Source organism: Drosophila gunungcola, unplaced genomic scaffold, assembly GCF_025200985.1.
Source record: "Drosophila gunungcola strain Sukarami unplaced genomic scaffold, Dgunungcola_SK_2 000047F, whole genome shotgun sequence".
NCBI classification, from domain to species: domain Eukaryota; kingdom Metazoa; phylum Arthropoda; class Insecta; order Diptera; family Drosophilidae; genus Drosophila; species Drosophila gunungcola.
In genome coordinates this window covers 1-23,205 of record NW_026453214.1, presented here as the reverse complement: position 1 = coordinate 23,205, position 23,205 = coordinate 1, and the positions used below count along the sequence as shown (strand labels likewise).

General features: G+C 37.8%; 1 protein-coding gene across 2 annotated transcripts in view; it reads right to left on the bottom strand.

Moving 5' to 3' along the window:
* LOC128264019 (myosin-VIIa) overlaps nt 1–22,417 on the bottom strand; it is a 481,551-nt gene extending 459,134 nt beyond the window's left edge. For both annotated transcript variants that reach the window (XM_052999303.1, XM_052999304.1), the window contains exon 1: nt 22,084–22,417. In XM_052999303.1, the coding sequence (XP_052855263.1) occupies nt 22,084–22,176 (93 nt within the window). In that variant the 5' untranslated portion in view covers nt 22,177–22,417. The remainder of the gene's footprint in view (nt 1–22,083) is intronic.
* Between the last annotated feature and the right edge of the window lie 788 nt (nt 22,418–23,205).

The following is a 23,205-nucleotide window of genomic DNA, read 5'->3' as shown; positions in this document are numbered from 1 at the left end:
CCTACAGCGAACGCAAAAGCAGAAAAGGTCGTATACATTATGGTCCAAAATTATCATCCGGTAAGCACTAAAAACACAAACATTTATATGCGTTTGATTCTGAACAATGACATGCCGATACACTCACGACCTCGCAGATTTTCAAATGCAGAACGCTGCATTATCAACAATCAAACCGATCAATGGCTAGAGGACGGCATAATCGAAACAACAGAGCCAGAATAAAGAGCCCAGTTGTTCTAGTTAAGAAACGTGACGGATCTCATCGCCTATGTATCGATTACAGCCGAATTAATAAAGTCGTTATCAGGGATCATTTACACTTCCATTGGTCGAAGATCAAGTTGACAGATTGCAAAACGCACGTATTTTCAGTTCGATTGATTTAAAAAACGGATTCTTTTACGTCGACATTGAAGAAGAGGGTCCTAAATACACGTCTTTCGTGACACACAACGGACAATTTCAGTTCCTACGGGTTTCGTTCGGGCTTTTTAGCCCGCCGAGTGTATTCCAACGACACGTGAATGCTGTACGTGATACCGGAAGAACCGAACAAGAAGCCTTAGACAACATCTGAAAAAGCTCGAGGGTTTCCTTGGCTTAGTGGGCTGTTTTCGTAAGTTTATCGCCAATTTCTCGCAAATAGCCAAACCCTTATCTGACATGACCCAACAAGATGCGAAAATTCATTTCGGTGTCCAACAGGTAGCGGAATTTAACAAACTAAAGGTTCTCATCACGCAAAAGCCAGTCCCTAAAAATTGTTCATCAGCAACACGAGATTGAACTGCATACGCGTCAAGAAGATAATCAAAGGCATCCTGTCTCCTACATGAGCAAGAAAACGACCGATGCAGAAAGGAAGTTCTCGAGCTACAAGCTTGAAATCTTAGCCGTTGTAGAAGCCTTAAAGAAGTTCATGGTTTACTTACTGGGTATGCGATTAATACTCATTACAGACTGTAATGCCCTTGCAAAAACTGTGGGAATGCCGAGAATTATCAAGCAAGCCCGCGAGCACGGTCACTTTTTAGTAAAAAAGACTAAAGAACTTATTGTCAAGGAGTTCTATATTCTGAAATTGGAGGACAAGGTTTTGAAATGTATAAGCTTCTGTATACCTTGTATTTTGAGCAACTGAAAGAAGAGAAAACAAGAAGAGTCTACGCACAAACAGTATGAGCACACATTTTCAGTAATCGACAGTTTCACAAAATTTTGTTGGCTCTATCATAAAAAATCGACGACAAAAGATGCAGTATCAAGCCTGCCAGAGCAAAGCTAAATCTTTGGCAATAATAGTCACATCATTTCGGACAAAGGATCTGCGTTCACGTCAGAGGAGTTTCCACAGTATAGCAGTAGCCAAGGTATTAAACATCATCTCATAACAACGGGTCTACCTTGCGCCAACGGTCAAATCGAGAGGTTAAATTCTACCGTTATTGCTGTCCTATCGAAGCTTTTAATAGATGAACCACGTAAATGGTATAAGTTTGTCAGCAGTGCACAGCAAATCATCAACTCACCGTTTTGCCGAAGTTAGTTATCTGAGTGGTAGGACACAAAGAGTCCTTTTTTTAAAACTCTGTCTCCAAGTTACCTCAGGCGTCCCACAAGGTAGCAACCTTGGATAATTTCTTTTCACATTGTTTATAAACGATCTTCCTCTAGTCTTGACAAAGTCGCATGTCCTCATGTACGCATGACGTTATGTTATGCCTGCAAAATAGCGATTTTTCCCTCAGTATAGACCTACAACGGATCTAATGCTTTTCAAGAATGGTGTTGTGTAATAGCCTGATTCCATTGCCGAATCAGTGGACTTTTTAAATGTGCCTGATTCAATTGGCGCACTAGCATTTAGCTAATGCTACTCCGACATGAAAGTGGCACGAACAGCTGATCTGGGTTTGTTAACTTTTGAACTCTCGCAATTCAAAACGAAATGAAATGAAAATCATGAATATGATCGAGTTTACGGGTACCTTAAACGCCCAACAGGACATCCATAAGACTACCGAGGCATTTGCCGACTTGGACGACAAGGAAGGGGAGCTGATGGTGTTGTTTGATGGGTTTGCAAAGGAGACCACCACAGTTTCTAAAAAAGACCAAGGATCCCAGTATATGCAGGAGTTTTTTTCCTGCCAGAGAGGCAGCAGTACTGCATTGTGGACCTGCGAGCAGGATTAGCTCCTCTGCTATTGTTTTTAGTAATAGAATTTATATTCGAAAGAAATACAAAACCAGCTGTTATAGTGGTGGCACTAACAAAAAATCGTTAAAAATTAGTATTTTCCGGTATTTTTCGGTGCGAATGATTTTTAATCGCACTTATTTATCGCATTTATTTAAAATGCGGCATTTAACCTTATGGGTTTCCCTGTGTAAATAAATGCGCATTTCGCTAAATGCGTTGTATTGCTCCAATGGAATCCGGCTTTTGGACCTAATTAGCGCTAAATGCAAAGTTAAGAGATTTCTTTGGTCAATTTACAGTATGCCACGTATAGTTGGTTGTGAGTTGAGAGATATTGATCACTTTGTCGTCCTTCTGGACCCAAAACTTAAGTTTTCTGACCATGTTACTTCCATGGTAAATAAAGCCAAAGAAGAGCTTTGACTTAGAACAGGGTGTTCCACTACTTTGATGCCTAAGTAACAAAACTATTTCCTAGCATATAGAAATTTTTGTCAAAAAAAGATTATACATTAATAACCGTCCGCTGATCACCCTACACATACTAGCACTTGCATTCTATCACTACTGGCTTCCCACGTCTTCCCCAGATATCTGATCGTTCAAAAGTAACGCGCCTACATATGCAGAGGTGTCTCCTATGCAGACTCATCTATGATTGGAAATCTGTATTTCTGAGCCTCGTTTAGGTATTCAATAAGGATCAGCAAATTTTATCCATCTCAGACGCCAGTATAATCGGTGTGTTTTCCGTAATGTTGCAATGAAATAAAATAAGTGTATCCGTTCCCTTCGGGTACAGAGTGAGCATTCCTCTATTTGGTCGCGTCTCCGTGGCGAATAGTTCAGTCTTGTTGCCTCAACTCTTGCTCTGAAAGTTGTCGAAATCGCATAGATCTATATATCGTCGATTAAATAGTTTTTCCTACCTAAATTATGCCACAGAGTTCTATAGTGTACACGACACTCACTTTTCCTTGCATGTTGTTCTAAGCGTTGCCTCACTTGTATGACTAGCGCCTCGATTATGTTCTGGAGGCTGTTCTTCTTGTGTATCGCAACTTATATGGGAGGCCTTCTAGCCTCCAGCGCCATCACTTTTCTGGCCTAGTTGAAATGTTTGTACAGGGGGCTCAAGAAAAGGGGGCTAGTACTGTTTCTAGCGAAATTGCGTAATTTGGCGTATTCGACGGGATCTTAATTAGTTTTTTTATAAAAAAAAATTCAGCAATTTTTCTACTTCTTCTTGATTTGTACGTCACCAGACCTCGGCGGAATTACACATCTTGGCTTGTGATGTGGCTTCTTAGAGTCTATAATAAATGCTCCTCTTGGCTTCTTGCTTTGCCAAAAATAAACTCCAAGTGCTGTTTAGTGCAACCCCGGGATTCTTAAGCTTTTCTTGCAAGTGTTTCTTGAATTTTTCCTTTGGTGATAAAACAGTTTCAAAATATGTGTACTTCTCGAGATTGATTTGGAGATTTCAGTTAGTTCAATAGATGTTAGTGTAGTTGAGCATCGTTTCATCACCATATCATATATATACTTTAATAGGAAAACCTTCTGTGATGTAATCGATAAATAATGAAAATAATAAAGGGATCAGCAGGTATCTTGCTTGATTCCCATGTTTGTTTTAATCTATTCGGAGAGAGATTTTCTATCTCTCCGGTAGAGCGGTTCGCAAAATAGAGATTTTTTATAACTTCCAGCATTTGTGTTGAGATCCCTCGGTTATTTAGCTTTAAGAGAAGTACCCTCCAGTCGATCGTATCGAAAGTTGCTTTGATATCAATGAAAAATAAATGCAATGTAGATGTGAGTGTGAAAATGTTATATACTATCGAATAGTATCGACGCAAACTTTTTTTGGATACTCTCGGTCAAAACGAGAGGCTTTGCTTACATTGCTACAGCGAACAGCATCTTGGACTGCGCTTAGTTGGTTTTGCATTTTTTAATGAGCTTAAGAACATTTGTGTGCGCTGCTTTATCGCAGATTCTTCGAGTCTCTTTGATAGCGGTCAAAGAAAAATTTTCCGTTTTCATCTGGTGCTCGCTTATCCTCGCTTTCGAATCGCCGACTATCATAAAATTAATTCCATCATAGACTGATGTCAATTGCAGTTTAGGTACATGGGCAATATGGTGAGTTTACTTTGGACAGGATATGTTTATCTTAGTCACGCTTTGTTGTGTTACAAAACTTTAGATTACTCCTCGGTTCATATGCTTGCAAATTCCGGTAGCCTGCCCACCGTTTGCACGCCCCCCTTCGAATCTTCTTGTTGCATAGCAATATTTTAATTATTTATTTTCCGCCTGCAGAGTTTATATTTTCTCCGACACACCGGCAAGCTGTTCCTTCAATTCCCCGACATCGCTTTTTGTTGTCATGTTTTTTACCTCTGCCATTAAGTCGCTCATCGTTGGTTCTAACGAATACTCTGTTCCCCTTTTTGCTAGTTCACCTTCGGCCTATACACGTCCGCACGACTTAACACTCACTCCATTACGATAAATTAATGTAGGAAGTACATAACTCGGATCGGACGACAATATCATATAGCCCTCATTGGAACATTAAAAATAAATAATTTTAACTTTGTTGTTTTTATACCCTTGCAGAGGGTATTATAATTTCAGTCAGAAGTTTGCAACGCAGTGTAGGAGACATTTTAGACCCTATAAAGTATATATATTCTTTATCAGCATCACTAGGCGAGTCGATCTAGCCATGTCTGTCTGTCCGTTTCTACGCAAACCAGTCTCACAGTTTTAAAGCTATCTGCATGAAACTTTCCCAAAATTTGTCTTTCTTTTGCAGGTAGTATATAAGTCAGAACCAGCCGGATCGGACGACTTTAGAATTACTGTTCAAATTTCATCAAAATCGGACGACTATATCATATAGCTCCCATAGAAATAATAAAAATTTATAAAATAATTGTCTAATATTTGAGCTGCAAATCAACATAGCTTCAATGTTTTTCAACATATACGCAAGTTAATCATAATTATAATGTATTCAAAAGAATTTAATTTTTGCAATAGCTGCAAGGGAATATGAACTTCGGCTTGCCGAAGTTTGCTTTTTTTCTTGTTTCTTTCTTTTTACTTCTTTAAGATAATAATGGTTTAATATTTCAGAGTTTCGGTCTTAATTTTACTGAAATTGGACAGCAATATTACATTAATTTTATTATTTTAATTTTATAGAAGTCGCACATCAATATCATACAGCTGCCAAATCAACTGCAAAACCGTCATAGCTTCATCGCTTTTAGGAACTTAGGCATGTAAATAAATATGAGGTTTTTTTTGACGAAGTTGGCTTCCTTTCTCGTTAAAAAAGCAAATTACAGTTTTATTTTGTAAATGGCCTTTATAAATTCGTTTTTGTAACAATTAAACAACAATTTTACTTATATTTGTGTCTCTCAGTTTTTAGCTATCTGCACGAAACTTTTCCAAAAGTTTTCGTTCTTTTGTAGGTAGTATATAAGTCGGAACGGGCTGAATCAGACAAGTATAACAAAAAAAAAAAAAAACCGAGAGCTTAAAATAATATGTGCGTCTTCAAAATAAACTTAAGGCAGTATTAAAGATTAAGTATAAGTTCCATACTAAAAAATATAAAGTCTATGTTTTGTAGTTTCATTTCTAGTTAAAATCTTTAGTTAAGAATTTATACTCTTATAGTAAACGTAAGCCCAGTAGTATTAATTTAATGCTAAATACTAAGAGGCCAATACAGAGTATTAAAATATAAACTAAACCAAATGAAGTATCGGTTTTTTCCCTGCTGTGAAACCAGGATAATTTTAACTCAAAACGCGTGACCACATTTTAGTGTATTTTTTTTAGTGTTTTGTGCTTTATAGCCTGATTCCATTGGCGCATTAAAACGCATTTAGCCTAATGCGCATTTATTTACACAGGGAATCCCATAAGGCAAAATGCCGCAATTAAAATAAATGCGATTATTAAATGCGATTAAAACCCATTCGCCACGAACGTGTTTAAGAAAAAATACCGGAAAATACCGATATTTAAAGATTTTTTGTTCGTGCCACCACTACAACAGCTGTTTTCTATATACAAAGTTGGCGCAATTTTTGATGTTTTTTGAATATATATCTATTTTGTATAAAAATGACTGAAACCTAGAGCGCACGCTGCAAATTCTGCTCGCAGTACCACAATGCATTACTGCTGGATCTCTGGCAGGAAATAACTCCCACATAAACGGGGATCCTTGCCCTTTTTAGAAACTGTGGTGGTCTCCATTGCAAACCCGTCATAACAACGCAATCATCCAAGTTGGCAAATGCCTCGGTCGCATTATGGATGTCCTGCTGAGCATTACAGAGCTTAGTAAACTCACTCATGTTCATTAACTTTATTTAATTTCTTTTGGATTTGCCAAAATTCAAAAGTAAACAAACCCAGATCAGCTGTTCGTGCCACTCACATGTCGGAGTAGCATTAACTAAATGCTAATGCGCCAATGGAATCAGGCACATTTAAAAAGTCCACTAATGCGGCAATGGAATTATGCTATTATTTAGATATCCTTATATCAAAAGGCAAACAAAATAATGTTAAAAAAGGCAAAACGATTTTGTGCTTAATGGCAATTTTGTGTAGGGAATAATATAATAGTGAGTTTTCTCGCGAAACAAAATGTGCATAGAAACGTGTGTATCGTTGTAAAACGATAAAACATACATATATATATGTATGTGTCTAAAAATGCGCCAAAGACTTGTTGGTTTATTTATGCACGTTTTCCAAGAAAACTCACTAACATATATATATCACTCCCAAACTCCTATATTTAACAAGAAAAAGTGCAATTAAAAAAAAAAAAAATGTGCAATTTTAACTAACAAAATATTTTCGTTCAGCTATTATGGTTTTAAGTATTTTTTTTTTTGTAATTTCAGTTTTGTTTTATTTTATTTTTATTGAACACATATATTTTTATTTTATTTATTAAGTTCAGACTTTTAATATTAAACGTATTATTTCATCTGTTAATGTTATTCTATTTATCGTCTTTTATAATTTAAGGCTTTTAATATAAATGAATTATTTATTATTGTCAATTTTAAAATGTATAACAACATTTAATAAAAACTAAAATAAAATTCATTTATAGTGCATTTTTACTGGGAGGAATTTCTATACTACAAAAAAACGTAACAGTATTAAATGTATATTACATTCCAAGGGGAAAAAGTATAATTGTAAAACAAAATAGCATGAATTTTATACTAAGTAGTTTAATATTTAAACTACATACCATTTACATGGTGTGTAATTTCTACTAAAGAGTACACTGGTAAAAAAACGTAGTAAATCTAAATATTTTTTTTAGTCATAGCGATTTGTAATTATATTAAATATGGACCATGTTAATTTTATTTTCGTATTTAATTGAACTATTTTCGGAGTAATTTTAAATATATTTAATTTTATTTGTTTTAAATATTAAAATATTTAATTTAACTAGAAATCGTATTTAAAGTAAATTTTAAATTAATTTAAGTTAAATACGGATCACCTTTGATGTAAATATTAAAAAATTTATTTTTAGTTGAAATCGTATTAAATATTATTATAAAATGTATTTTAATTTAATATTCCAGTATTTAATATATATAATTTAATTATGAGCTCCTCTAAATTTAGTATTTAAATATATTCAGAGTAATTTTAAATATGAATATGTCGAATTATGATCGTTGTTGTTGTCTGTCATTGTACTAGCGCAACGTGTTTCGGCCTTGCACACACCACAAGTTCTGGTACGCAACTGCCTGCGCCTAATTCTCTACCTACTGTGTTTACCACGACTGTCGAATCACGCTCGGCGACAGCGACACAACGCTGTCGCCTCGCTATAACGGTACTTCTTAAAACGACAACATGCAGGCAACGGTTGCCTGGCAACCACACACTCACAGCACAAGAGGCTGATGCAATATTATTATTCTGGTGAAATACCCGAAAATGTGTATTCGCACACACACAGACATATATTCAGAACCACGCAGTTTTAATGCGCCGACACGGCCATCCTGACCCTAACACGACCTCGTGTAGAAAATAACAACATTAGAATTTTCTTACTTTCTTTTAATTATTAAACTGAACATTAAATAGTTTCATAACAAAATCCAATTTTCTTATCTTAATTCATAACAAATTATCATATAATAAGTTTTACAAAACAGTATAGAGTTCCATAACCATAATTTTTTATCAATTCAATTCAATTCAATTTTTCTTTCTTTCTTTTCGTTTCTTTGTTTTTCTTCTTCTTTTATATTATCCATTATTCTTCATTATTCACTCTTATAGTCGCATAATCAAATACCCCACACGTCATGATCAAAACAAACAATATGTTTTGCACTTGTGCTTGCATTATATTTTATGGACTCAGTACTCTGCCATTTTCGTTGGCCAGCAGTACAACTTTGTCACACTTCTTGATGTACTTCACTTTCTTCTTCAATACTCTCAATATTTGCATTTTCACTCTCTTCTTCAATACTCTCAATATTTTCATTTTCACTCTCTTCTGTAGCGGTTACGTTACTTTCATCTAAATTATTATAATCATCGTACACATTTAGCTCTTCGGGCACTTGCCCCTCTGGTAATTTTCTTAAATCCTCATGTGCATATTTATAATTTCTTTTATTAGTTAAAGACTTTAAAATGTACCTGTCACCTTCTAGAACTTTTACTACTTCAAAAGGCCCCTTAAATTTTGGACTTAGCTTGGTCTGGTGTCTTTCTGCGATTTTAAGTAACACAAAATCTCCAACTTTGTGCTTTGTTACTTTTGCCTTATTTCTATCAAATCGTTCTTTATCATAAGCTGCACTGGCTAATACATTCCTTGCAGCTTGCGCTCTTACGTTTGGCAGATCAATAACATTTTCTATATCACTAGGTGGAAGTAATCCTAATGGCCGTGCTACCTTTCCCAATAACATTTCTAAAGGACTTGCTTTCGTAGTGCGGTTGGTTGTACAATTGATGGCCAACTGCACCTCTCCCAACACATCCTGCCAAGACTGTGTTCCAGTTTCAACCGCCGTTAACATATTCTTCAACGTGCTCATGGTTCGCTCCACTTGACCATTAGCTCGACTTGCACCAGTGGCTATCAAATGCAAGTATATTTTTTGATCTGAACAAAATTGACTGAACTTTGCGCCTGTAAAACACCTTCCCTGGACAGCTATTATTCGGTTTGGTACTCCAAACAATAAAACGGCAGATTGAACGGCCCTTATACAACTCTCACTGTCTAATTTAAGACTATGACTAAGATAGACATACTTGGTAAACGCGTCTATCTGAACAATAACATACTCCTTCTGGTCACTCTTGCCACTTAATTTTCCTGTGATATCGATGTGGATAGTGTGCCAAGGAATAGTGACTTTTGGTATTGAATGGAACTCAGCCTGTATTTTTCCTGAGGTGGATTTTGACATTTTGCATTTATGCAGTTGTCGACAAATTTTTTTTTCGTATTTTGACATATTGTCAAACCAGTAGAAATCGTAAGTTTTATCCAATGTCTTTTCGAAACCTAAATGCATAATGGACTCATACTTGATTTATGACAGACCATCTAAAAGCTCGTGGCACCACTGGTAAACAATGTGTTCTTCCATTCCTTTGTATTTTTCGATGAAGAACTTCTGCCCTTAATTCATAGGTTTTCGCATTATCTTCAGGCAGAGAAAAGTTTTTAAAATGTTTAACAATTTCGATTATGTCCAAATCTCGAAGTTAATCAGCAATAAGCCAGTTGCTTGAAATTTCAGCTAAATTTACTCTTTTCTCTTCGACTATTTTTGCGGTTGTAGTAGACTTTTGTGAAAGGGGATTTCTCGATAAAAGTCAACGTGTGCCATTCTTTTTCCTTCTCTATACTGAATATCGAATGTGAATGACTGCAAATAAGCCCACCAACGCTGTGCTCTGGGGGTTAAATCTTGTTTATTTCTCGGCGCCTTAAGCGAGTTGCAGTCAGTATAAACTACAAAGTTCCTGCCCAGCAAATAATGTCGAAAATGCTTAATGGCGTTCACGACAGCTAAGGTTTCCAACTCGTACGAGTGATATCTTGATTCTGCCGATGAAGTAGTTTTGCTATAGTATTCTATTACCTGGGGTTTGTTATTAATTTTATGTAATAAAATAGCACCGTAGCCACTCCAACTGGCGTCTGTGTGCAATTCGATTGGATAATTAGGATCAAAAATAACAAGGACTGGTTTGTCGGTAAGAGTGGCAATGGCCTTTTTCCGTATCTGTTCATGCTCTGTTTTCCAAATAAATTTGTTTTTCGCTGCAGTTAAGAAATATAACGGTTTCATTAATTGAGAAAATCCCTTAATAAACTGTCGGAAACAGGATGCTAGTCCAATGAATTGTCTAAGTGAAGTGACTGACTGTGGAGGCGGACGAATTTCACCCGCACTTATATTGTAACCCTAATATTGAACCGATGTTTTCAGGAATGAGCACTTTGTAAGATTGAATGAAAACCCAGCCTTTGTCAAAACATCTAGAACGATCTGTAATCTTTCAAGCGCCTCGCATTTTGTTGAGGCGGCTATCATGATATCATCCATATAGACGATGACAAAGGAATTTGCTAGATCCCCAAGAAGGTGCGTTTTTGAGCCCAAATGGCATAGATAGGAACTCATATTGACCATCCGGAGTCAAAAACGCCGTGTACTCGATAGAATCTGAATGTAAAGGAATTTGGTAATATCCGCTGGCCATGTCTAGACATGTAATGTAATTAACTCCTCCAAGCCTATTGATTTGATCTTGTTTAAGTGGTAAAGGGTATTTATCAGCGACCGTATTTGAATTCAGGTCTCTAAAGTCAACACAAAGTCTCTCCGTACCGTTTTTTTTCTTCACTATTAATATAGGAATTGCATAAGGCGAGCAGCTTGGCCTAATAATATTGCATTTTAGCAGTTCATGAATTTTGTCCCTAACCAAATCTCGCTCGCATGGACTTAAACGATATGGCCTTCTTTGTACGGTTTTTGTTGGATCAATCAATCTAATTTTCATTTCGCCAATTCTGACTTTAGTACTTGGAATACCAGTTATAAACGAATTTGAGTACTTTGCCAACAGTGAATGTAGTTTTATTTTATCTTGTCCCTCAAGCTCAGTATTAATATCGGCTGGCTCATTGCCGGTACATAAATTAACTACTTTGGTCTTTGAGATTTTAAATTGGTTTGATGAAATGACAATATCAAGACCCTGATTTAATATCTCACGGCCAATTACAATGTCGTTTTGCATATCATCATCGCCTATTACATGAAACAAAATTTCAATACAAAAATCATCAATTTTTACATTGCTTAATATTTGTACAGTACTACATATTCCATTGTAGCCGATAACTTTTAACATAATAATATTATTGAATCTTTTACCAGAAAATTTGATACTTAGCTTTTATCAACGAGCACTCCGATCCCGAATCGAAGGTGATTTCAAAAATTTGGCCTCTATGGTTCAGGCATCTCTTTGGTACTGCAACGCTGCACTGTTCCAGTCGCTTTTCCTTTTAATAAAAGTGAACGCTTTTAATTCGGACTGTAGATCGCCTCTGGTTCGAACATTTGTTGTGAAACTTAAACGCTGCAATCGGTGATCGAAGCTTGCCAGCAGCGCAAGGGTCACAGACACAGCAATCTCTTCGTTATCCATTTGGCGCCATTTCGTCGTTAGTTCGGTAACCATGCGACTTGCATGAACAGCCAGACTCTCGCCATCAGTCGCCAAATCGATTTGATATTAAGCATATTAAGAAACATAGCGGCTGGTGTTTCTATAGTGTCGAAGCATTGTATAAACAATTCTTTAAACTCGGGCCAAGTAATTTCAGCATAGCACACTTGCAAAAGCCATTGCGAAGCACTTCCTTCTAAAGCTGAACTCAAAGCCATAACCAACGCACTGCTTCTCAATGTGTTTTCTTGTAAAATTATTTCAACAGTTGTGCACCACGATGATGCGTTGGCGTCTGGTTTGTCTGGGTTGAATTTGGGTAGTTGCACAGTTTTGTTCTGCCCTGCATCAGGTACAGTTGTTTTTATGGCTCTCACTAGTTCAATTATGTTTTCATTTTGCAATTCCATCAGGGTACGCCATGGTCCATCTAGTGTTGAAGGCTGGTGGCCAGATCCCACTTCTGATGTCGAATTATGATCGTTGTTGTTGTCTGTCATTGTACTAGCGCAACGAGCACACTCACAGCACAAGAGGCTGATGCAATATTATTATTCTGGTGAAATACCCGAAAATGTGTATTCGCACACACACACACATATATTCACAACCACGCAGTTTTAATGCGCCGACACATTCATATTTTTACTCATTAATTATTATTGGTTTATTGTTTTGGCGAATTTTGTTTATCGTATTGCTATTGTTTTGGTATCTTCAGTATAAAAATCTAGAATACCTTTTTTTACAATTCTTTTCACTGTGGAGTAAGAAACCCATTATATATAGGCGGGAGCTTCCAGGCTATGCGGGAATACTCGTCAACGGAAAAGACTTCAAGCTTCCAGGAACAGGTTGTTGGGTTGTTACGTGGCTTTTCTTCTGCCGTCCTCTTTCCTTATCATCTGACTTGGCAGCCAATTATATAGAGGTATAGGGCTAGAATTGGTGAAAGGTGAATTCTACTATTCCTATTCAAATTCTTTTTCATTCATAAACTGTTCCCATAATTGCACTTAGATCAAATTCACGGGCTAAACCACTTTTGCGCTCATCTTGGGTCCAAAGTCAAGCATTCCGTTGTCGTACAGTAACATATGGTGTCTGAAAAGAACGCCCAAATAATGATACGTTTTCAGGTATAATTTCAAACTGAGGAATAATTTCAAACTGGTTTATTTCTATTCTTATTTATGACCTACGCAGAGACCGCACCGTGGGAAACATTTGAAGTGATAATAATTGGAGGCCCAAGTGACCTGCACTTTCAGATTACAAGTGCTGACAAGTGTCCCCTTGCATAGGAAATGACCTCAAAGGAGGTCATTTTACATGTTATGTGAATATATATTTTGTTTGAATGAAAAGCTGCTATTTTCAGCTCATATACATAAACATTCTGCCAAAGGCCAGCAAGACTAGGTGTGAAAATTTAAAATTAACATATAAAATACAAAATTTAATAATATACAAACATTTTATTTATTTAACAATAACGCTTTAATAAATTTATTTCCTTTTTAGATGAATTTCTTTTCCCAAAGAATAACACCAATCGAACGTTACAGAGTGTGGTTATATTTGATAACACGGCTGGATAGGGCTACGTTTCTAATTAAAATTTTCTCGGCGCTATGGGAGGGCCGAGTGTTGTACTGCTTGCTGGGTTAACGTCGGCGCTGCTGAAAGGCCTTGTGTAGCACTGCTTGCTGAATTGATATCGACACTGCTCAAGGGCCGAGTACAGGACTGCTTGCTGAGTAATACCGAAGCAGCGGAAGGGCCGAGTATATCACTTCTTTCTGAGTGGTGCCGGCGCTGCTGAAGGCCCGAGTGCAGGACTGCTTGGTGAGTGATACCGGTGCTGCGGAAGGGACGAGCATATCACTGCTTGCTGAGTGTTGTCGACGCTGCTGGAGGGCCGAGTGTCTGAGTGGCTGAGTGTTGCACTGCTTGGTGCGTCGTGTCTCGTCGTTTGAGAACGATCTACTTTTTTCTACGTTTTCTAGTGGGATGTGGGAATGTAGGGCATCGTTAGTTTCGACCTCCCGGGCATCGTTAGTTTCGACCTGCCGTTTATTCCGTATTTTTTCCTGGTCGGGAGCCGAAAACGTGACTTCTGGGAGAAACTCACTGGATAGCCTAATCCCTAGGTGGCCTGCTGTTGCTTCGCTATGGATTTTTAGTAGAACTCGTTCCCTGTTGGTTCTTTGCCACGCATAGCTTCCGCGATTGCGTATCCTCGTCTGCGGCCCATGACGGTAGATGTCTATACAGTTTTCCTTCTATTTTCGCCTAATCTGGCCATGTTTCTGGATCTTTTCCTATTGCAAAGAGTTTCTGTTTCATCCACTCGTCTTCCTCGATTTCGGCTCCGTGTACTTCTTCCTCGAGCATTCGGGATAAAGGCTTTGTCACGACGTTAAGCTTGCCTTTTGCGATAGCGTACCTCGAATGAGTATGGCTGAATTGTCAATGCCCATCTGGCAATCCGTCCCGAGTTGAGCCATTTAGGAGCTTGGTGGTCAGTGATGACGACGAAGTGGTATCCCTCCAGGTTAATCCTAATTTTCTGGATGCCCCAGTTGATTCCAAGGTACTCTTTTTCGGCGGCCGAGTATTTTTGTTCTTTCTTCGTAGGTTTGCGACTGGCGTATGAAATGACGTGTTCACCGTTTTCATACTCTTGGGTAAGTACTGCTCCTAATCCGCAGTTACTGGCGTCCGTCTAAAGTACAAAGTTTCTTCCAAAGTCAGGACAAGTCAGGACCGGTGCTTCCGTTAGGGCTTTCTTCAAGTATTTGGTGGCCTCTTCTGTCTCTTCGGTCCATTTGAACTTTGTATCCTTCTTAACCAGGTTTTTTTGTGCCAGTCCCGTGAATTTAGGAAGGAGTCTTCTGTACCAGGAGGCCACCCCTAGGAAGCTGTGTACCTGCTTGGTTGTCTGTGGACTTGGCATGTTTAGGATCGCGGTGTTTTCCGGATCGGTGTGTTTGCCTCTTGCACTGACTAGATATTTTAGCTCTGCCCTAAAGAAGTGGCATTTCTCTTGTGGAGTCGTCTCATCACTTCTTGTAGTTTCTTCAGGTGTTTCCGTTTCGTGTGTCCGATGACCGAATGGTTTCATCTCTGGTTCGATGACTGAGTCTAGAGCTCTTCGGAAAGTAGCTGGTGCTGTGTTTAATCTGAAGTGCAATACTTTCCACTGAAATAGTCAACAGTAAAAGCAGTGTACTGTTTACTACCTTCGTCCATCGGTATCTGCCAGTAGCCACTTTTCAGGTCTAGTGTGATTATATAATTTGCCTCGCGGAGTTGGTTGAGTATGTGATCCATCCGGGGAACCGTGTACGCGTCTCGCTCAGAATGCTCGTTCAGCTGCCATAGTCTATGCACAGTCTCCATTCTTTGTTTTTCTTCTATGAGGTTTTGTGCTATGAGTTCGTCAAGTTGTTTATTTATTATTTATTGCATTGCTGGGTTTGAGGGTAGCACCTTTGTTGAATTGGGCGGTCGTGCTTCATGAAGATTTTGTGGCTTGCAATGTGACTAACTCCCTTGATTTGGCTTATCATCTCCAACTCCCTTTTGAGTGTCTCTTGGATCCGTGACTCTGTCAAATCGCCTGTTTCTAGTGATCCGATGCCGTGTCTCTTGTGTTTTTTGCTCCTGCGTTGGTTCCTCTTGTTCTTTTAAATTCTCGCTGTGATGCCCCGGATTCTAATGTGGCGTTGCATTGTTCTTAGAAATCTGTTCCCAAGAGAAGGTCTCCGATCTCCTCGTCGAGGACTAGTAGTGTTGTTGTGCTAGTTTGTTTCCCGAGCTGTAATGGTACTTTTAAAGCCTCTGTGACTGTCCGGTTTGTTCTTTCTTTTTCCTTGTCTGGCTATTCTGTTGGCTAGTTCTTTGCCGATGTAACTCCGTGTGGCTGCTGTGTCAATTGCAATGCGAATACCTGTGTTGCCTATGTTGACTTGTGCGAGTAGGCGTCGACCTTTGAACTTTATTGACGTCGCGGGTGTGGTGTGTACCCTAATTGCCCGCACTGATCCCATGGGCCCTTGCCGTTTTCCGTCGTTTCATTCCGGCAACAGCAATGAATTGTGCGTATTCCATCCTGTCCGCATACCCAGCAAAACAGTCTTGGTTGGTTATTGCATCCACGTGCTATGAGTCCCATTGCTTTGCACCTCGAGTATCTATTGTTCATGTCAAAAGATCTTGTGACGCCTCTGTTAAGTACTTGTGGCGGTTCTTGGCGTCTCCACTGGTGGTCTCTAGTAAATTCCTGGTGGTTGGTGTCCCCAGTGAGCTTCCGGTATTTGTTGTGTTTTCTGCTGTGCTGTGTGCTCATGTGATTGGAGAGCCTCGAATTCCTCGGCTAGTCGGAAGTATTCCTCTAGTGTTTGGCTTTCTCCAGGTTTAGCAAATCGTTTGAACTCCCCGCGACTGTTTCGGTTCATCCACTCCCGCTTTTTGCTTCTGCTCGTTCTCGCCCTGGTGCCAATGTGTGATGCTTTCCATTGCTTTCTACTCATGATCTGCTGTTCTGTAGTACTCTAGGAATTCTTTTCGAAAGGTGCTCGATGACGGCACCGGGCTTAGGTGGGTGTGCCACCAATCCAAGGCACAGCCTCTGAGATGTATTACCATTGCTCCTGCTGTATGATCGAGATCTATACCGAATGCCTCTGCCAATTCTTCTGTTCTACTTATGAACTCTTTCGGGTTTCCAGTTACGTCGCATTCTTCTCCCCAACTTCGTATGACTCCCTTTGTGGCCACTTTATTTCCTTCTGTCCTTGTGGGCTTGGGTACTTGTTTTTCTTCGACAACCTCCGTCGGGTTCGGCACTTGCAGGTATTTATGGTTTTTCTCGATGTGTTCCTCTGTGTCAGCTGTCCCACTAATGTCTTTCCATTGATTTCTTGTTCCGTTAGGTGCTGGTGATGGGCTTCTTGCGTGTTTCTGAGACAGTTCTAGAAGGCGTTTGATGGTTTCCTCGCTGTGGTTGCCGTTCTTTATAAAATCGGCCGTTTGTCTGCGCATATCCTCGCACAGTGTTTCTGGCTTGATCTCGAATTCCATTAGGTAGGCTTCCAGTTGGGCTTTATTGGTGATGCTTATCCAGCCTCGAGTTAACTTGTCTGCCATTGTATTATTTTGTGTTGTGGCGGGGAAAAGGGGTAAACGATCTTTGGTGTTTCTATTTGAGATTACTGTCTATTTGTCATCAATTTGCTCGGGCGCCCCTGGCCACCGAAACAGGGTCGTTAGTTTCGGGAGGCGGTATAGCTCGCCGTGGCCAGGGATCGAGACGGAAATTTATTTCCTCTTTAGATCGGTTTACCTCCCTTTCCCCAAAGAATAACACAAATCGAACGCTATGATTGTATTTAATAGTATGGTTGGTTAGGACTACGTTTCTAATTATAATTATATCGGCCCTATGGAAGGTCCGAGTGTGATACTGCTTGCTGGGTTGATGTCGGCGCTGCTGAAGGGCCGAGTGTGGTACTGCGTGCTGGGTTGATGTCGGCGAAGCTGAAGAGCCGATTGTGACTGCTAGGCGTCGTCGTGTCTCGTCGTTCGAGTTCGTAGTGTTCTGGGTCATTTAGAGGAACGATCTACTTGGGTTTTTTAGTGGGATGTGGGGGTGGATGTGGGGCATCGTTAGTTTCGACCTGCCGTTTGTTCCGTATCGTTTCCGGGTCGGTAGCCGGAAACGTGACTTCTGGGAGGAACCCACTGGGATGGGCCGGAATTACGCAAACCGTCCCGGGCTCAGTGATCACGACCGAGCCTGGGTGCGTATTCCCAAGCCGAACCGGGCGTCGGTGATCCTCTCCAGGTCGTAGTGCCGACTTAAAATCGAAATCTTACGGATCCACCACCATTACCAAGACATTCTACCAGAACGTCTGGAATATAACGTCCTTTTCCACGAGTAATGGCTCCTATCGTATCACGCGATTACCTTATGCTTTAAAAATAGCGCCAAATTCTTTCCAAAGAATGATGACAATTGCGTTTTCAGGTATCAAACCTTCCCAGGCATTCTTGTATATGGATGACCTAATTGTCATCGGTTTTTCAGGAAAGCACATGATTAAAAAATTTACAAACGTTTTTAATTTATTTAGAAAACACAACCTTTAACTGCACCCAGAAAAGTGCACATATTTCAGACACGAAGTGACCTTCCTTGGATACAAGAGTACTGACAAAGGTATTTTGCCAGACAGTAAGAAATACGATGTAATAGAAAGATACCCAGACCCAACGGACGCAGACAGCGCTAGAAGATTCGTTGCATTTTACAATTACTACAGACGTGTTATTAAAAATTTTTCGGATTACTCACGACACATAAATAGATTATGTATAAAAAAAGTGTAAAATTTGAATGGACAGATGAATGTCAAAACGTGTTCGAATACCTTAAATTTCAATTGATGAAACCCACACTACTGCAATATCCAGATTTTGTATATGAACAGATGCACCCAAATACACCCAGCTACCAGTAGCCTATGCATCGAGATCGTTTACAAAAGGAGGAAAACAACAAAAATACAACTGAACAAGATTTAGCAGCTATTTACTGGGCGATAAATTATTTTTGACCATATATTTATGGAAGACATTTCACAGTCACAACAGACCACAGGCCATTAACTTACTTATTTTCAATGACAAACCCGAGCTCAAAACTAACACGAATGGGATAAGACATAGAAGAATATGATTTTACTGTGGAATATCTTAAGAAAAAGACAATAATATAGCCGACACGCTTTCAAGAACCACTATAAAAGATTTGAAAAATATTCAAACGAAAATAAAATTCTGAGTCACTAACGGAAACCAAATAAAACAGAAAAAATTCTGCGCAGGAAAAGAAGAAATAGGTTTGCCTAGGCAAATATTGAATAAAGCTTCTGAGCCCAACGTATATGAAGTCATTGTAAATGACGAGTTACGAAAAGTAAAGACCTTGCGTCTAACAGATTCACTATGCTCATGGGCTTATGACACTACATTGTTGGACTCATTCATTGCTCAGTTTTTGTTTTAACTATACGAATTTACGAAAGTGCGACAACCTATGACAACCTATGACCAAAACCCGATAGTAAAAATATGCTCTGGTTTTGGTATAAAAATACCATTCGATGAAATAGCACCGGGGTTGATACATCAATGACAAAATTGTATTTAAAAAGTACAATTTTGCTCATTTATTGGAGTTCACGACAAAACTAAATTAAAAAGCGAGGCTTAAATCTCTACGAAATAGTTTTTACCATTAAAAGGTAACTGCTAAGAAGCACTACCTGACGCCGCCATAAGGGTAGCTTAGAAGAAGATATTGGCCGGATTAATCCAGAATGATAACAAGCTACGAATGCACCTGTCGTCTTGGCTTAATACCTCAAGTTTGGCGTCTTCTTCCCCCATTGTTCTTTCCGGGATATCAGCCGCATCCTGGCAACCGGCGTCAAAAGCAAGCTTGCGCAGTTGTCTTAAAATTGCACTTATTAGGAACTCGATTTCCTTGGCTTCAAGCCAATTTAAAATTTCCGACTTGTCCATTCTAAAATGGAGTCGCACAAAAATGTTAAGTTCTCGGATAGCCAAAATGTTTATAAAGGCGGATGATACAAAGGTGTCTATCCCACTTCTGAAGTTATTATCGTAGTTTTAATAATTTCATTTCAATTTAATGTTAACGTGCTTTTTACAAGGTCTGCGCTTCTCTCTCTCTCTCTCTCTTGTATCGCAGTGTGCCCATTCTCTGAACTAATATTGCTTTAGAAATTTTAGTTCAACATTTTACATCGAATCGAAACAACGGGATTGGTACATAAATGTGGAAGTAATTACTTAAAAAATATTACAAATGAGCTTATGACAATACATTGTTTACCTCATTCATTGCTCATTTCTTCTTTTTTAACCATACGATTTTTCGGACGTGACGATTTCAATGAGTAATGAATGAGGAAAATTTTCAGAACCGAAACCCGATAGTAAAAAATGAATGAAAAAGCGAGCCTTAAATGTATACAAAATATTTTTACCCCTTTTAAAGGTAACAACTGAAAACCTTTAAACGTTAAAATTAGCGGGATATACACCATGTAATAAACAAAACAATAAAGTTTAAATTAAACGTTAAAAAGGCAGTGTGACCGTGAACTTATTACCAAAAAAATCTCAAGCAGTATTTATATAGTTGTCTCTGCCTCTGAGCTTCAATGAATTCGTCAATGAATGAGGCGAACAATGAAATGTCATACCCGTATAAAAAGTAGTTATAGGAATGTTAATGACATAATTCTATCGAACCTAATCAATACACTGCTTACGTTTTAAATTTATAATCTAAAGAAACTATTTTATTACGATATTTTTTAAAAGGAGGGAGGAGGAGATGTAGTATGCATATATCGTTAAATCAACTTTAAGCGAGTACTAACATAAACACAAACTAAACTGGCCAACAGAAATATGATTACCCAAAACGCGCCTCAGAGCCAGACATATGAAAGGTGCAAGTGTCAGCATATTCCCATGGCCTGATCGCATAAGCACGTATATGGTTTGAATTCATTCATTCAATTTTTAGATATGTGTTTTTAAATTTTTATCACGTTAAAAGTAAGGTATCCACCGGTCTCTAAGTTGCCTTGGGTTTTTAAATCAACAATTTTATCATGTTTGTTAACTTTCCTAAAAGCATAAAAATAAACTATTTATCCCTGTTATAAATGCCAAAAATATCAAAGACGTAGATTTTTGTGAAAAGACAACTATTATGTAAAATGACAACTATGCTGCCTGTAATGTTGTATATGTAAACACATTCTGCTACCATATGAATGAGGAAAAGAAAGGAACAACAAAGTTTTTAAAAAAACTTGACTTGAGTTTACAAGACATCCAATGCTTTTTATGATGTGAGTGGTAGTCACTATGTTCAATGTTTAATAAACTGTATATAAAAAACACCTTTTGAGTAATTTTAATTAAAATTAATGAACTCTGAATTTGAGTTAAATATAATACATATCTATATTTAATATGCTTTTTAATACATATTATTATACTCATATTTAAATTACTCCGAAATTATTTAGATACTATTTTCAGTGGAACTCATAATTAAATTGAATTTAAATATTGGAATATTAAAGCTGACTTAAATTTACTCCGAACACCTCGTTATCGAAATCGGAACAGATAGCTGTATTATAATACATATGTTAATATACTTAGAGCATCTTGGACCCCTAATAAAAAGTCGGACATTCAACTTCCTTTCCCATGGAATGAAATTGTTGCGCAATTTTTAGTAACTCATGCTTAATATTATATAGGACGATTGCTGGGTTTGTTTTTTTTTTGTTTTAATTCCAGACGAACGTCACCAGTGACGCAATTTAAAAACCCCATCACTCAAATCTAAAGCTGACCGTTGACGCAGGAATACAGCTAAAGGAAAGAAATAACAAAAACATTGCCATTCTTTTCCCTGATAATTTGTTCTTTAGTTATCGCCAAAACGAACAGGAGAACGAATTAAAAACGCTTTGAAAGGCGAGAAAAATTTAGCTTCAATTTGGCTTTAATTGTTCTTTTTTGCGTCTTGCGTTACCACCTAATTTGTTTTGGGACCTAGGCGCTACTTGTTTGTACTGATCTATCTGTTCTGATTTAACTCATCAATCGAAATAATAAATAAATAAGACTTGGTGCCACGTCGTCGCTGGACCTTGCATGTTACTCTCTGAACGCTGGAAAATACTTTCACACAAGAAAACTAAATTTGATCTTCAAAGTGATAAAATAAGTGGGTAGGGAAATTTTTACTTTTAAGCTAAGTGAGTGGTCTTGCTTAGTTTTACTCGATTATTAATGATAGTTAAAAATACATTAACCTTATAGAGTTGAAGATACCAATGTTTTCGGTCAAAACATTTGACCAATCCTATTTGAGATTTCATAAACTTAAAAATGGGCGCACGTCTAAGTTGCGTAAATATTTATAATTATAAAAATATACTTACTCTAAATATATTGCAAGACAATAAAACATTCTCTGGATCGTACATATGAATATGGGATGTTGGAATTATGTCAGAATTTAAAAATATTGTCATCTTGTGTTTATAATCTGCACTGTTTTCAGCCTTTCCTGATGGGTTGTTAATAAAGTTATCGTCACTCGAAAGGTCGTGTGTATTGAAATAGTTCTCCGCAATTCAAGAATATTGTAAAATGTATCGTCGTTGTGAATATCTTTATGACCATCTTCAATGCAGTTTAGTTCACAAATTTTTTTTTCTACTCTCTGTCTTCGCCTTTCCTGACGTTCATCTTCCAATTGATATTTTTCAAGTAATGGAGAATAGGACGCGAAAGATTGTTTGTTGTTATCTTGAAGAATCTTATATTGAAGCAACACATGATTTTCATTTGGTTTTTCGTTGGAATTCGTTAAATTGTTTGCGTTTATTGCTTCATATATGGGCTCAGGCTTTAATTTCTTTTGTGTTATACCTGTAGATGCAGGTGGTGGTGGTGGAGGTACAGTAGGCTCTGGAAGTGAAGGAACACCTTTAGTAGCAAACGACTTTCCTATTTCCTGATTTTTAAAATGTTCTCCGTTATGCATACACAGTTCAATCTAAAATTAAAAAAATAATGTATTATAATTATATTGGAAATAAGCATGAGCTTAAATTCTCTCATTCTTCCTTATTTTTACTGTTTGACATTCTAACGAATATTTGTACATATATGCTTGTTTGTATATGGTACATATTTAATCAGATAAAACAGTGCTTGTGTTAAAAAAACTAAAGTAAGTTTTATTTCATATGATTTTGCTTCTACTTCTGCTCCTAGAAAACCAGAAGTCGCAGACGAAGCAAATGCAAAAATAACAAGGAAGAAAGCAAGTTTCGGCAAGCCGAAATTCAAATACCCTTGCAGCTATTTCAAAAATTAAATATTTTTGAGAACATTAAAAATATTATTTACTTGCGTATAAGTTATATTCGTTGTTTAAAGATGATTAAAAATTTTTTTTTGTTTTTAATACTCGGCCGTTATTTGTTTAAAATAAGACTGCCTCTTCATTTCTTAATCTGATCCAATGAACCTCGGCTAGAGCTTTTTATTCAGAA